The 14,381-nt window shown below is 31.1% G+C and overlaps 1 protein-coding gene across 2 annotated transcripts in view; it reads left to right on the top strand.

Annotated features, from left to right (window-relative positions):
* LOC148603504 (uncharacterized) overlaps positions 1-14,127 on the top strand; it is a 34,227-nt gene extending 20,100 nt beyond the window's left edge. Inside the window, exons 1-3 of one of the 2 annotated variants that reach the window (XM_088551745.1) lie at positions 1,569-5,353; positions 8,345-8,711; positions 9,531-14,127. In XM_088551745.1, coding sequence (XP_088407871.1) covers positions 5,288-5,353; positions 8,345-8,711; positions 9,531-10,021 — 924 coding nt within the window. In that variant the 5' untranslated portion in view covers positions 1,569-5,287 and the 3' untranslated portion in view covers positions 10,022-14,127. Of the gene's footprint in view, positions 1-1,568; positions 5,354-8,344; positions 8,712-9,530 lie in introns of those variants that run through there. The other variant, XM_088551746.1, reaches the window with a different exon arrangement.
* Positions 14,128-14,381: the final 254 nt, after the last annotated feature.

Genomic DNA, 14,381 nt, shown 5'->3' with positions numbered 1-14,381 from the left:
TACAGGAAATTTCCTTATGAACTTTTGAATACCGATTGTAAGTACAATCAAAAATAAATCTCAACACTTTAAGGAAAAAAAAAGGATTTAAAAAGAAAAAAAAAAATCATACATCTTATTTACTCTCGTTTAATATAAAACATATGTTGATTCAATATTCAATGGATTTTTAAACAAACCTATACACACATATTTGCTTCAATATTACGAAAATACTGCAAATGTGAACATTATTGGTTTGGGTCATTATTCCAACATTCTACGGCGCAAGTATTTTCCTGTATTAGTAAAACATGTTTGACACAAAATTGAAACCGACACAAAATGTTTCACTCAGCAACCTACCAAAACGACACCTCGTGAACAATACTGTTCAGTTTTGTGTAAACGTTTTGTTGCAAAATTTCACCGCTATATACAACATTCACATAATTTGATATTGTGATAAACTATGAATGATGATATCTACTTTTCTTTTGAACTACATAAAATATATTTTATCTAATGATTTCAAAATTGGTTGACCAGGTTTTATATATTTTCAAGTCATTTTCAGTGTATCTAAGACTTGATCTTTTACCAGAACGTTACTTAGTTTTTAATTTTTGAAAGTTTTCAAATTTCAAATTTCGACTGGCACCACCAAATGACTCAATGACGTCACAGTACCATGTTTTACAAAATAACTTATTTTGCTTGAGGAGACCTAACAATCAGAAGCCATTTTACTGATCAAACTAAAACTTTCCTTTTGTCCTTGCTATACAAGATCATTCAAACAAGACATAGTTTATAAACTACTTGTAAGTGGTGCACCTTTCTGTTCGTTGACTATATAACAATGCTTGACTTAATGTTTTCATACTTCGGCTTAAGTTTCTGAAAAGGTATTATTAATGTATACGTACTGTGAGGAAAGGGTACATTAGCACTGGTACTTAAAACCGGAAAGTTGCTGTTATGATATAAAGATAAAATCATTAATTTATCGTTAATAGATTAAAACGAGATCTATGTAGAACGAAAATAGACCAATTATAATACTTGCACTCTTTTGTAAATATTCCCGTTCGACAAAATACTAGCGCTTGATATATAAGAAAGTTTCTCTTTTTTACTGAACAGCATGTATGTAGGTTTAAATACATGTAAAATATCATATTTAGGAACAAACCTGAAAGATATCACTACAGCTTCATTAATAACAAGTCAAAAAATCTAGCTTATGTTATGAGGAGCTTGAAAAATGATCAGGGGACTAAATTGGATAGGCCATAATTTGTGTCGGATGATAAAGTACTTGTATGGTGAAAAATATATCATTCTATGGTTTATGGGGTATGGGTAATAGAGAATGGGGAATGGGAATGGTACATCTGGGGATGGGGATTTTAAATTTGGGGGGGAGGTAGGGAAATTAGTTTTTCAAGTATTTGTAGATATATAAAATGTATTAATTGAAATTAAATTTGATGATGCACGAATTTAATATGAATTATGCGATGGGGATTCTATGGTGGATTGGGATTTTTTTATGGGGAATGAGGATGGGGATAACGGGGTATGTGAACTGGGGAAAGTTTATACAATTCAAGAGCTGTATAGATTACATGCTGTGAATAAGGATGTCTTGAATAGAAATTATCCATAATAAAGCTTGAATAAATCGGGTTATGGAAATTATGGTAATGATTTGGAAGCGACAAAGGAACATGTAAAAAAGGAAAATGTAAAGATCCCTTACATAGATGAACCATAATCACATATCCATCATAAATTAATAATTTTATCTTTCTTTAGATTTTTGTTGTCTAAATAAATCTAATTTCTTTGGTGACAGAATGACAGAAATCAGTTCTAGGACTTGACTGATACTAAAGCAGGTGCACCTGTAGGATTAGCATCATCTGCTTCTCTAGAAAAAAAAACACCCACCGAGTTGCTTAAAAAAGGTCAAGTCCTGGGTAGACGAAAGAGCAAAGGAAAACTATGACATGTTGAACAAATCAGTTTTCATGATGCAGGGGGGTGCACCGTAACGGTCCACGAGTTCGTGAAAACGACCGTAATACTTCTATAGTGATGACTTCAATCTTGCAGCAACATCACCCTGTTCCAGAAGCCAGACAAAGGCAATCAGGCACTGTGTATGCATACATGTACATATCAGGATTCATTTTGAAATATTAAAACCATAATTTCGCCCCCCTTCAAAAAAACAAAACAAAACAAAACAAAACAAAAAACAAAAACAAAAACAAAACATAACAAAACAATATTACAAATGCATATTTTATAGCATAATTTAAATTAATCCATTATCCTTTTATTTAACCAATGCACCATAATTTTCTGTTAACCTTTGATGGTCAATAATCTATAGTATTCGCACTGTCAGTTTTTAGTGGAGTCCGAGTTGCTCATTTGCTTTTGTTACTTTGTATGTATGATTTTAGTTACTATTTGTTCTTTGTTGTGTATGTCTGTTTTCCATGTCTGGTCTTTGTTCCTGGATTACATTCTTTTGATTACCGCTATAACTTTGGTTCCTTTGATTACTCTTTCGATCAATTCTAAATTGCGAAAGATAAACACCTCTCAATACTCCCGCAAAGTATATTGAAATTCTCCGGAAACGAACAATTTAGGGTTCAAAACGAGACAAAATGCATAAAAAAACTATACACACTAAGTATTCCTACAGTTATATTGGTCATGGAGTGAGGCAGAATGCATAGACAAAGTCTGAATTAATTGCTTTTATGTTTTAAACAATGACAGCTTCTGTCAACATTTTATCCCATGTACACTATAAAGTCAAAATTTTGACGCAACAACGATATAAATGTAAAATGAATGAAAAGTAATGTATTTTTCCTTGCATGCAAAACAGCGTTTAAGCCATGTAATTAATATTCTGAAAGAAATTTGCATACAGAATAGACATTTTAACCTAATAGATTGATATGGTATACTTTTATTTTCACTACGTCACTATATATATGCTTTAAAGCAACAGGCAAAAATAGAATTATATGTTAAAAATGTGAAAATAACATTTATCATATGTTGACGTTTCAGGTGCTAAAAAGTGACAGTAATAATATGAAAACAAAACCAAACAAAACAAAAAACAAAACAAAACAAAACAAAACAAAAACAAAACAAAAACAAAAACAAAACAAGACCAAAAAAAAACGAAAAACGAAAAACGAAACAAAAACAAACAAACAAAAACAAATTCAAAATCAAAATAAAAAATAAAAACAAACAAAATCATTTGTAATGTTGGACCTTTTTCATTTAAGATATTCCTTTTTCCCTTACTCTATCACGTATTAGCTTATTGGCATTGACATATGTGTTTATAATTTAAGATGTTACTCAAGAATCAAAAAAAACATTTAGTCTGTAGCTTAAAGGATTTGGAAATCGTGCATACAATGATCTGTGTCATCACGAATTGACTGTATATGCAGGTTATTTGTGAACGTTTAAATGGGCAATAACATTTAACTATATAATTTATTTTATTTACAATATTTAGTATACATGATTTTTTTTGTTTTGTATTTCTTTCACAACAACAGTACATATGTATGTCAACAATTCGACAAAGAATGCCAGCACAAGAATAATTGATGTGGAAAATACAAAGAGTCCTAATATGATTAATGTTGCCAGAATTATTCGTGCATCTGACATCAAAATAATAAACTTATATTCGAGCAATATCATTGGTAAATACTACAAAATGTTGCATTAAAAATACATTGAAGGGAAATATACTAGTATATTGTTTTTATGGTTGAACCAATGGAGTCAGTAAGTTAAAGCAATTACATAAATAAACCTAACCAGATAATTGATAGGTAAGTATACTTCAAACCTTTATCCTGCATAACTCTTAGGTAGCATTGTATTTCAAATTGAGTGCAGGGTAATCACTAGATATACTTTACAATTCCGTGACATTTAATAAATGAATACTAATGGCAGTAATATCATCTAAATAAGCATTAATGTTACAATAATGAATCAGACACTTGTTTTCATGAGCTTGTTTCCTGTTGCAGAAAACAAATACACTGAAAATGGTTTGTTTCTGTCTAAATGCACTGGTTTCGGCTTGGTCTACTTAATATTGAGAACAGAAGTATGGCAAATCTTTGTCAAGGTGACATTACATGACATAACTTCCTGCATGCTTCCGAAAATGTGTTTAATATGAAATTCAAGGTTCCGTCCGAATAACCAGCTTTATGCTGAAGCCGGTATTCGTTTCATATTTACAGTTAGGCTTCTGGAACAGGGTTAGTTTGCTACAAAATTGAAGTCATCACTTGGTCGTTTTATGGTCGTCATTATGGATCGTTATGGTGTATCCATCTGCACCATGAAAACTGATTTGTGCACCCGGTCCATGCTCCCAGTTTTTAGTGAAATCCGAATTGCTCATTTGCTTTTGTTACTTTGTATGTATCATTTTAGTTACTTAATGTTTTTATTGTGTATGTCTGTTTTCCATGTTTGGTTTTTGTCCCTGGATAACTGTTTTTTTTTATTTCCCTAGAACCTCGGCTCCCTTGATTACTTATTACCTCTGGAAGGCGTTTCGAATGTCAGATGCCATTTGTTGCTTGGCAGAATAATTAAATGTTTAGGATAAAAATGTGTCGAACCTTGATATATATGACTAATACATATGCTATGTTTGTACTAATGACGCCTTTGGTTTAGTACTTTTGGAAATGAAGGTTAGGTAATTTATACAGTTTCTAAGAAACATGTTAATTAGAACAGAATTTGTCCTTTAACCCGTATCATAATTATCTTAAATCTGTCATATCTTAAAACGAAGATTTTCTCCCAGAAGTTTTTTTTTCAAATATCAACTTTCATTCGCATGAATCAAGTGTTTGAAAACAAAACTAATTGCTGGAGAAACTACTGCTGATTGGTTGAAAATAGGATATAGCAAAACCATTGGTAGAAAATCAATTATTAAAATGGCTTTTAAGACAAATCATAACAGGTACGTGTGTGTGTGTGTCAGTAATGCAAAAGGAAATTAGTATGTAAACTAATTGAAAATGACTCTTTTACATTTTACTTTGAATTGGATAATGAAAGTTGGTTTGTCATAACTTTGAAAATGACATGCAGGGGTTGAAATCAAATTGTTATCACGAGGCTGATGCAATCATATGAACATTAGTCATTATTTGTTACATGTAAGTAACTTTTACATGAAAATGTTTGCTTAGAAAGAGTAGCGTCTATATAAATGAGTCAAATAATGTCAAGTGTATCCAAGACAAAGTATAGGAGTATTGGACTTATCTTCGCTAATGTACGTTGTATTATTTGATAGTGTAATGATTTGATATATCCACGTTAAGTAGCAAGTGAAGAAACATTATATTGAAATTATGTAGGGAAGACAGAAGAACCTGATCATTTTCGACATTAAGTTTTTTTCTTTTTATGAAAATCTTTAAATTGAAAAAAAAAAAAAAAAAAAAAAAAAAAAAAAAAAAAAAAAAAAAAAAAAACGATGAACAATTATATATATATTTTTTTTAATTTTGATGCAAAAACACGTTGATACATACATTTAGAAGTGTATAGATATTTTTGAATTCTACATTGTACTAAATGTCGTGATTCTTGTTTTTATAATTGAGGTCATAAGTTAAGCATATTTGCATTTCAGTGATTTTTATAGTGGAGTAACTCTAGGATAATTTTACTCAAATATTGCGACCCTTTTTATTTAATTTGTACCTTGCAGAAATGGAAACACGTCGAAACCCACACACATTGCTTCCACTGAAGGAAATGTATTATATTATGCACATGATATTCTAGTCGTATGACTGTGTATTCGTTGTCTTTATTTATCTAAGTAGGGCTTGAAAAGTATCTGCAGTGAAAGTTTGAAAATTTTGCTTCATTATCGCTGTATGTTGTGTAATTTTTTTTGTGTTTTTTTTTTATATATATGTATCACAGAAAAGAATGCGAGAACGTCTTTGACCTTTTCTTTCAAAATTGATGGACTTGACTTTTTATGAGCAACTCGGCAGATGCTAGAAAAGCAGAGGACGCTTACCCTGCCGGTGCACCTGGTCCATACAACCAGTTTTTAGTGGAGTCCGAGTTGCTCATTTGCTTTTGTTACTTTGTATGTTTGATTTTAGTTATTTTATGTTCTTTGTTGTGTATGCCTGTTTTCCATGTCTGGTCTTTGTCCCTGGGTTACTTTCTTTTGATTACCGCTATAACCTTGGTTCCCTTCATTACTATTTCATGTATATAAGTGATGTATATTTCAGTCTGTCAATCAGTCAGTATTTTTGTGCTGAAAATGACTTTATTGTTTAAAGATTTTGCATTTGACTGCTTACTTGATATAAAGGAAGACTTTTGTATCATTTCGTCATTGAGCAAGACTTCATTTCACTGCCTGTTTAAAAGCTTCGGTACTTATTGCCGTAATTAAGGTACTAATTCTTGTTCTGTAAATGATTGAATTAAACTAAATTTCATATTCTTTTGGTTGATTTGAACAGTTTAAGGACATTAGTTTTTTTGTTATGAAGATTGAGTCTGTTTTTTTTGTGTCGCTGTAATATTACGTTGATTGTATTAAGTTCTATAGAGAAGACAGATGCTTCAAACCGAGCATCACATGCGAGGTTAACGGTAGACGTTCAGTCAAACCGGAATAGGTATCAGACAGACCCGAAGAAATGAATCAGGGAAGTGAATTCAAATTGAAATTAGCCTTAAATTTATTCAGAACCAAAATATGCAATTCAAAGTCAAGTAAAACATATTTACAGTATCTAGATCCGGTATATTGAGTAATTCTAAAAAAAAATAAAATTAAATACAAACTCACCCCCCACCCCCCAAAACCCCCCCCCCAAAAAAAAAAAAAAAAAAACAAAACAAAAAACAAAACAAAACAAAACAAAAAAAAAAAAACAAAAACAAAAAAAAAAAACAATCAAAAAATAGCTACAGACCCTTTCTCCCAAAGACAATGTAAATATATTCGGATGTAAGTTGATGGTTAAATCATAGTATTTGTTGTATTGTAAATGCTTGGAGGTTACTTAAATTGTCATGCAAGGTTTGGATGATTAATGTGATATATCGGAGGCTTGTGTGTTGTTTTAGCGCATTATCAAAGTACAAGAAGTTGTAAGGAAACATTATATGATACTTCACGAACACACTGTACCCCAAACACTCAAATTAATATATGTGATAGAATACAAATAACCACTTTGAATATCTTGTTTAAAATATTGATTCAGCATTTGGTTAAAAAAAACTCAATAATAATAATCATAATAATAAAACCCAAACAAACAAACAAACAAAGAAGATACCCAACGTAATAAAAAAGCGAACATCAAACACAAAACAAAACAAAACAAAATACGTTGTAGTTAATAAATTTATGATTCATGATTAAACAGATAAGTACATAATCTTAAGCACTTTAAGTTGTCCGTAATAAGAACCTACCATACACATCACTGGAGATATTTGTTATCAGCAAGCATTTTTTAACTCCTGAGTTAACGACCAACAAAACATATATTTTCACTTTTCCATCCACACCAGCATGAACTGAATTCTAAACTATACTATTAGCTTTTAGTCAATAGAATACATCAACTTAATCAAAGAAAAACATTTTTTTTTCTGCATGCATTTCTAATCTCAGTACGTCAATAGTTAGAAAAAAGCAAAATAGAAAAGACGAAATGAAGCATGCATGCTAAATACCCACCGACCTGACAGCACGTCATTTTTTCTTTAATTTACCAGTATTTCGATAAATGTACCACTGAAGATTTTTCCATAAAAATATTTTATTCATTTGCGGTCCTCATTTTATAAAAATAAAATTGACATTTTGTCTTGTATCTTAATCTAACGATGAAAGGTAATAATATAATGTCGGAGCAGAGAAATATTTTATGTAATAAACACTCTCTGTCCCATTTAACGGAAACTGGCACTTCTAACATATCAAATGCAGTTTGTGTGCACTCCTGTTTAAAGTAAAATATTGCTGTACCATGTTGATGAAGAAAGAACTTACCGTTTTGAACTTGTTGAGTTTGTTTGTTAACATAATCTTTTTTGAAAGTGTAATAGACGATAGTTTGATCGGACAAATCACTTGGTCTCGGTTTATTTCAATTTGTTTCCATTTTGATGACAAGTATTTCCGATTGGAAAATAAAATAAGACAAGATGAAATACATGGTTTCATCTATACCTTTGATATAACAACTTAACCTACTGTTTTCTTTTCCAGGTAACAATGTGCAGGCTGTATGTGTGGTCTGAAGAGACACCTAAGAGCCTACATTTACTTCTTTTCTTATTCAGTATATGTGCATTATGTGCCAGTGTTAATTCTCAATTTCACTTCAACCTTCAAACAAGGATCCAATCTGCAAGAAATAACAGTTGTGTAGACTGTAAAAGGATACTAGATCTAAGTATAGCCGAGAAACGACGACTTGACATTTTGTTAAAAAGAATAAAAAATAAACTAGGGATCGAACCATTGAATGAAACACCCAAAGAATCGGTTGCTAGACCTCGAGAATCACAATATATAGAACAAAAGTTTACTGCCCCAGAAACATCTGAAATAGTAAGCTTCCCCGAGAAACAAGGTGAGTGCTTAATACAGATAAAATCTAATCATCAACTGAAGTCAGTATTCTGAAACGAAAGAGCAATATTCAATTACAAATTTTGCTACACACACAGGAATAAATATTGTCTAATAAAACTGCTCAAGTGAGGAATTCAAAAAATACCACCTTCTATCTCATAATTTATTTCAGCTATCTCAATCCACTAGTCATTCACACCCACTTGAGTAAAATGAATATTTGAATCGTTTATTAGTCAGGAGAACAGTACAAATTGTATATACCACGAACAAGAATACGGAACCTTTAAACAGTATATCAGTATTGTTAGAAAATTACCGAATTGTGAACAATGGGATAATTAAAATATTTGCATCCAAAAGCTGCATGACCAAAACGTGAAAAACAGAAAACATAGGCGGTTTACATACACATTGAGCGAATAGAATATATAACATTTCACATAAAAGTTGAAGATAAAGAAAGCAAGATGTATACACAAAAAAACTTATTGCAGCAAGAACCACCCCCCAAAAAAACAAAAACAAAAAACAAGAAAAACACTAAACCAAAAACGAAACAAAAAACAAAAAACAAAACAAAACAAAACAAAACAAAACGAAACAAAATCAAAACAAACCCACCCACCCCCCAAAAAAAACCGACAAAACGTGTGACATCAGTTGCCCAGGAAGGGTACGCATGTCCTGCTCCGCCAGCGTCATCTTTCATATTGCAAGTGAGTGTAATCTATCAAAATTCCATTAACAATCGTACAGCTCCCTGACAAAAGTCGCTTACACTTTAAAAATAATTTCAAATGTTCTTTTATAACAGATAACTCAACAAGGAAAAATATCCTTCTTTTTACAATTGACCTACGGAATAATCCTGGACCACTTGAAGCAATCAAGGCACATTTGTGGATTCTAGTTAAACAGCGTAAGAAAGGCAAAATACGAGGGAAAAAGATATGGCTACGTGTATTACAGCTAAATGACACAAATAATACACAGCACTACCTCACCAGTATACGAACTCGTGTTAAAAAGACAAGATGGCAGAAAATAGCACTACCGGTAACTCTTATACAATCTATGATCGACAATAATGAGCATGAACTCAAATTGAAAATTGCATGCAAAAAATGTGGAAAAATAGTCAGACCTGTATTACAACGCAAACAACACCGGAGAAGGCTGCGAAAAGGACGGAGGAATAATAGAAAGAGGAAAAAAGATGGAAGTAGAAAAAGGAGACGTTTGAAAAAGACCGACAGTGTACAACCTTTCCTTGTGATTAGTACTAGATATAGAGTACGTCATTAATAACATGCATGCAAAAAATGTTATTGTTGTTCATAAGTAATACTGTTGAAGTGTTTTTTTTCGTGGGTTAAAATTTTCGAGTTTGACTAAACACTTCTTGTACACAGTGTTGTTGAAGCAGACATATTTCAATTGGAGTTGGATTCTTTTTATGACCGAAACATTGATTGATCGAAAATTATCGCTTAACGAAAAATAAAACTTTCTCAGTAGTATGTTTGTATGCAATTAATGGTGCGTGTATGATAAATTTGTGTAAGAAGTTATATTTGTAGAAAGTTTTGAAAGTCATCATCAGTGTGAAAGGTAGTGAATGTGATTTATCAACCTATTGATTTTCATATCTCGACAAAAATGCTAAGGATGCGTTATATTATAAAATGTGCTCTTCAAATGTATTATTGTTCGATTTAAACAATCAAATTGAGTAAATATGATTTGTATAAAAAGAATACCCGACGGTCAAAATGGTTTATGGGTCAGTATAAAACCATGTTACGGTCTTGATGGCTACATGTTTTTGCCTTTGATAGTAAAACACTGACTATTGATGATGTATACATATTGCCAAATGCGATTTACAACTCCAGGCCTTAGATAAACTTCTAAAATAAAACCCATTTTAAAGTTCAGTCTCAGATAAACCATACCGAAATGATATATTGGATTTCGAATTTTCAGTTGTTTTATCTTACTGCATTATTTTGTAAGTGCAACGCAGAAAATTTAGTCGGTCCCCCAGTAAAATTTGTACAAATTTTGAGCTGGAACACCAATTACATTTAAAAAAGCAGAAACAAGACGAATGACATGGATTCACTTTATATCATGTTTCAAAGGCTCGTTGAAAATATAACCGATAATATGTGCAATTCGTACTTGTAGATGATATGTAGGTATGATCTACCGATGAAACATTGTTTATTCGCTCATTAAGGCAATGTTGATGTGGTTTTAATCAGCAGCTAATTTAAAAGTAAACGGCTTTGATTTTGTTTTTACAAATTATGAATTTATATATTTATGAGTGTTAAAAGTAAACTTCTTGTCTCATAAATGTATGTAAAAGTCCACACAATTATATTAACCCAAGATTCATTTTTACGTAACATGATTATACCATATGGACTGTTTGTTTTGTACGACTGTAAAATTGTCAGTTTTCGTGGGTTAGATAAACCACAAATTTAGTTACCAACGAAAAAGAAAATAATCATTTATTTGTATGATGGAGTTGTCAAATCCATTAATTCAAGGAATAATAAGTTTTACTAATCCTCAAAAATTGGAACACACGAATAAAAGTACTTTCAAAATATATAAATACAAAAATTCTACTGATTTAGACATGGCAAGTTTCGGTAAACTTTTTAATTAGGACTGGTACAAACCTTTTGTTGGAGGTGCCCCATTGTCTTTTGTATTTAATTATGACCACTTTTGTTGTTCTCTCATGGACATTTCCCTATATGTTCACTTCATTAGCAATTATGTAATTATAGAAAAAGCAAACAAACAAAACGAAAATTAATGAACGTATTGGACTTATTTCGAAGTTCAGTCGCACGTTATATGAGAGATCATGCAATCTTTGTTGTCACAATTTTGTAGGAAAACACAAGTCACATATGCAGCTGATATTACAGCAAATTTCATAAATGTGCACGTTCCAATAAATTCTAACTTGTATTTTTTGTATGGTAAATATACTAGTTTTACACACACACACACACAAAGGTTTTTATTAACGGAAAGTTTATTTTTCGACATCGCCAAAGAAGTACTGTTAACAAAAGCAAATAAATGTTAACAACAAAATCATAACATGGTATACCAATAGTAATCAGAAGCATTGCATAACTACATTTTATAAATGATAAACAAAGCTCAAATACATTGAGTTTTTTGGGATTTTACTTTATGTCAAGTACAAGGCAAAACTTTTCCATTAAATAATTTTAAGTACTTCTCTGTTTAAGAATTAGACCGAATGTGTATAAGAAAAAAAGTCGCAGAAATGTTATGAAATTATGCAAGTATTTATACCTCCTGACCTCGAGAAAGAACCATTAATGCGTTTTTAAAGTTTGCTTTTTTAAGATATTGATAGATTAAAAATTAGTTGAAATGCACTATCGAAAATGGCAAAAAATTTTGTCAAGACCTTTTCCCTATACAGGCAGTCAAAAACATCTAATGTCCTAGATGTTTCAGAATAAATTTAAATACTTTTTCGGATGTTTTCTAGATGTATTAATTGTATTTGAAGCATAAAATACCAAATCGAGAAAAAACATGTCGTACCCATTTGTAAAATGTTAGAACGTAGTATGCAAGCAAGAATTGATCCTTCGCACTATCACAATTTGTAATCTTCCTCTGCTGTTCTTTTGTGATCTTACAGATTAACTTGATATTTTTACTGCCGAAGGGCAAAGTTGATACTTGGGCAGCTAACTCATTGAAAAAACATACATTTTTGTTATATGTTTTTTTTCTACTTTATGCCGTATTGTACAATTTTTTATATTAAGTAACTTTTCAACTTTTATTGTTATTTGAACGGCTTAAATTTAATATACATCGTAAATTCATTACGATTTATTTCTGAGTTCTTGCAAATATATGTACGTGTTTCCCTATCACATCTTTATTGTTTGTATGCATGTCGTATATGAAGATATGTTCAGTTAAAGTTTTCCCTTCATAACTGCCTTGATACGGGTTTACTCACTCACAACTGTTTGAACATTGTTATAATTTCACGATCAATGTTATAATGATCAAAGTAGTTTAAGCGTTACCAAAATTCCTTTCGGATTAAAACGTGCAGCCATTACTCAGAAAACTATGAAGTTCAATGTACCAAATCACTTAAATATATTTTTTAAACCCTTATTTAACATTCGTTTTGTTCACAGTCATATTAAGGTATTAAGATATTGTCGCGAGAAGCATACTTTATGCACAGCAGAATAAATCAACAACGTCCACGAAATATCTCCAGTTTTAGTATAAATTTTCCATCTCCTCCTGATCATGATCTTTTTTTGTTTTAGATAAATAGCAAAACAAGGGACCGATTTTACTTGCAAATAATATGTAATTTTGATATGCATCAAAGTCATTCCCTGTTTAAAGTGCCTACTGATTTTCTTTTTTTACAACTTTACTTCATGTTTCCATGTTTTCAAATATAATCCTGGAAACCATTTTATAAATAAAAAAGTCCAAACCAAAACATTATCATACGTCACTAATGTTTATAACAAACTGTTTTATTAACCTTTCAAAAAGAAAAATTTGCACAGACCGCGTTGCATTATGCTTCATTATGGTTATTTGTCTAAAGAATTCCGTGAATTGTCTCTAACAACAGTAACAAAAGAATAACTACTGATTGTACAGACAATGATGTTAGATTGTACATATTATTGATGTACCATTCCTTAAGATCACACTTAAGCAAAAGACGTAAATTATAGGGAAAAAAACTAATGTTCATGGACATTGTATAATCCATTTAACAAAGAATGATGTTTTACATCAGATTTATACATGTACATGTATGTTACTATTACATAACAGTTGAAATAATGTCTACTGCACGTCACAAAAACTTATAATGTATCCCATGCCACTCGAAGAAGCAAGCCTCACATAAAGTCTGACGTCTCTTATCTCTCTAACTGACCACTACGGACTTACCTTTCGGAATGTCCTGGTGTTATAGAAATCAAATGAAGTTTGACTTTCAGATGACGATTTTGGCATTCTTAGAGGGCTGTCTGAAGCGTCAAGAGTGAGTCTCGTACGTCAGACAAAGGTCGAAAAGATTATATTGTCATTTTTTAAATCTACGATATGAAATATTACCAACTTTTTCAAACAAGCTTTTGTTATCTGTTGACAATTCACTTAACTTTACTAAAAGCTTTACGATAACAAAGAACTCCCTCTGTATAATAATCAGTTGAAGTCATAAATGTATTTTACGAGCGTAAATTCAAAGCTTTTTTTCTCACTACATTGCTCTTTAACATATACTACTTGTTTTTAATTTTCTTCTTTGTTTTATTTTATTGTCAATAAAATAAATGAACGAATTTCTGGATCATCATTATACACCTTGGATAATTAAAACTGCTTGAGGACATTATCTGAAGAGTTTGCGACTTTGAAGTCAAGGGAACTAGGATTCGACCAACAGGAAAAACCTTAATTCTGTGATAATAATAGAATACCACATAGAAACAAAAGTAAATGAGAAATTCAACTAAAAATAAAATCGTCGTGATCAATTGTTGAAACTTAAATTTGGGAATAATTTTATGAAAAGGACAATGTGATGATTTATGAG

Source organism: Perna viridis, chromosome 11 (genome assembly GCF_037379345.1).
Source record: "Perna viridis isolate PV_CMFRI_1.1 ecotype Kerala chromosome 11, ASM3737934v1, whole genome shotgun sequence".
Taxonomy (NCBI): domain Eukaryota; kingdom Metazoa; phylum Mollusca; class Bivalvia; order Mytilida; family Mytilidae; genus Perna; species Perna viridis.
This window is presented reverse-complemented; position numbering and strand designations above follow the sequence as displayed.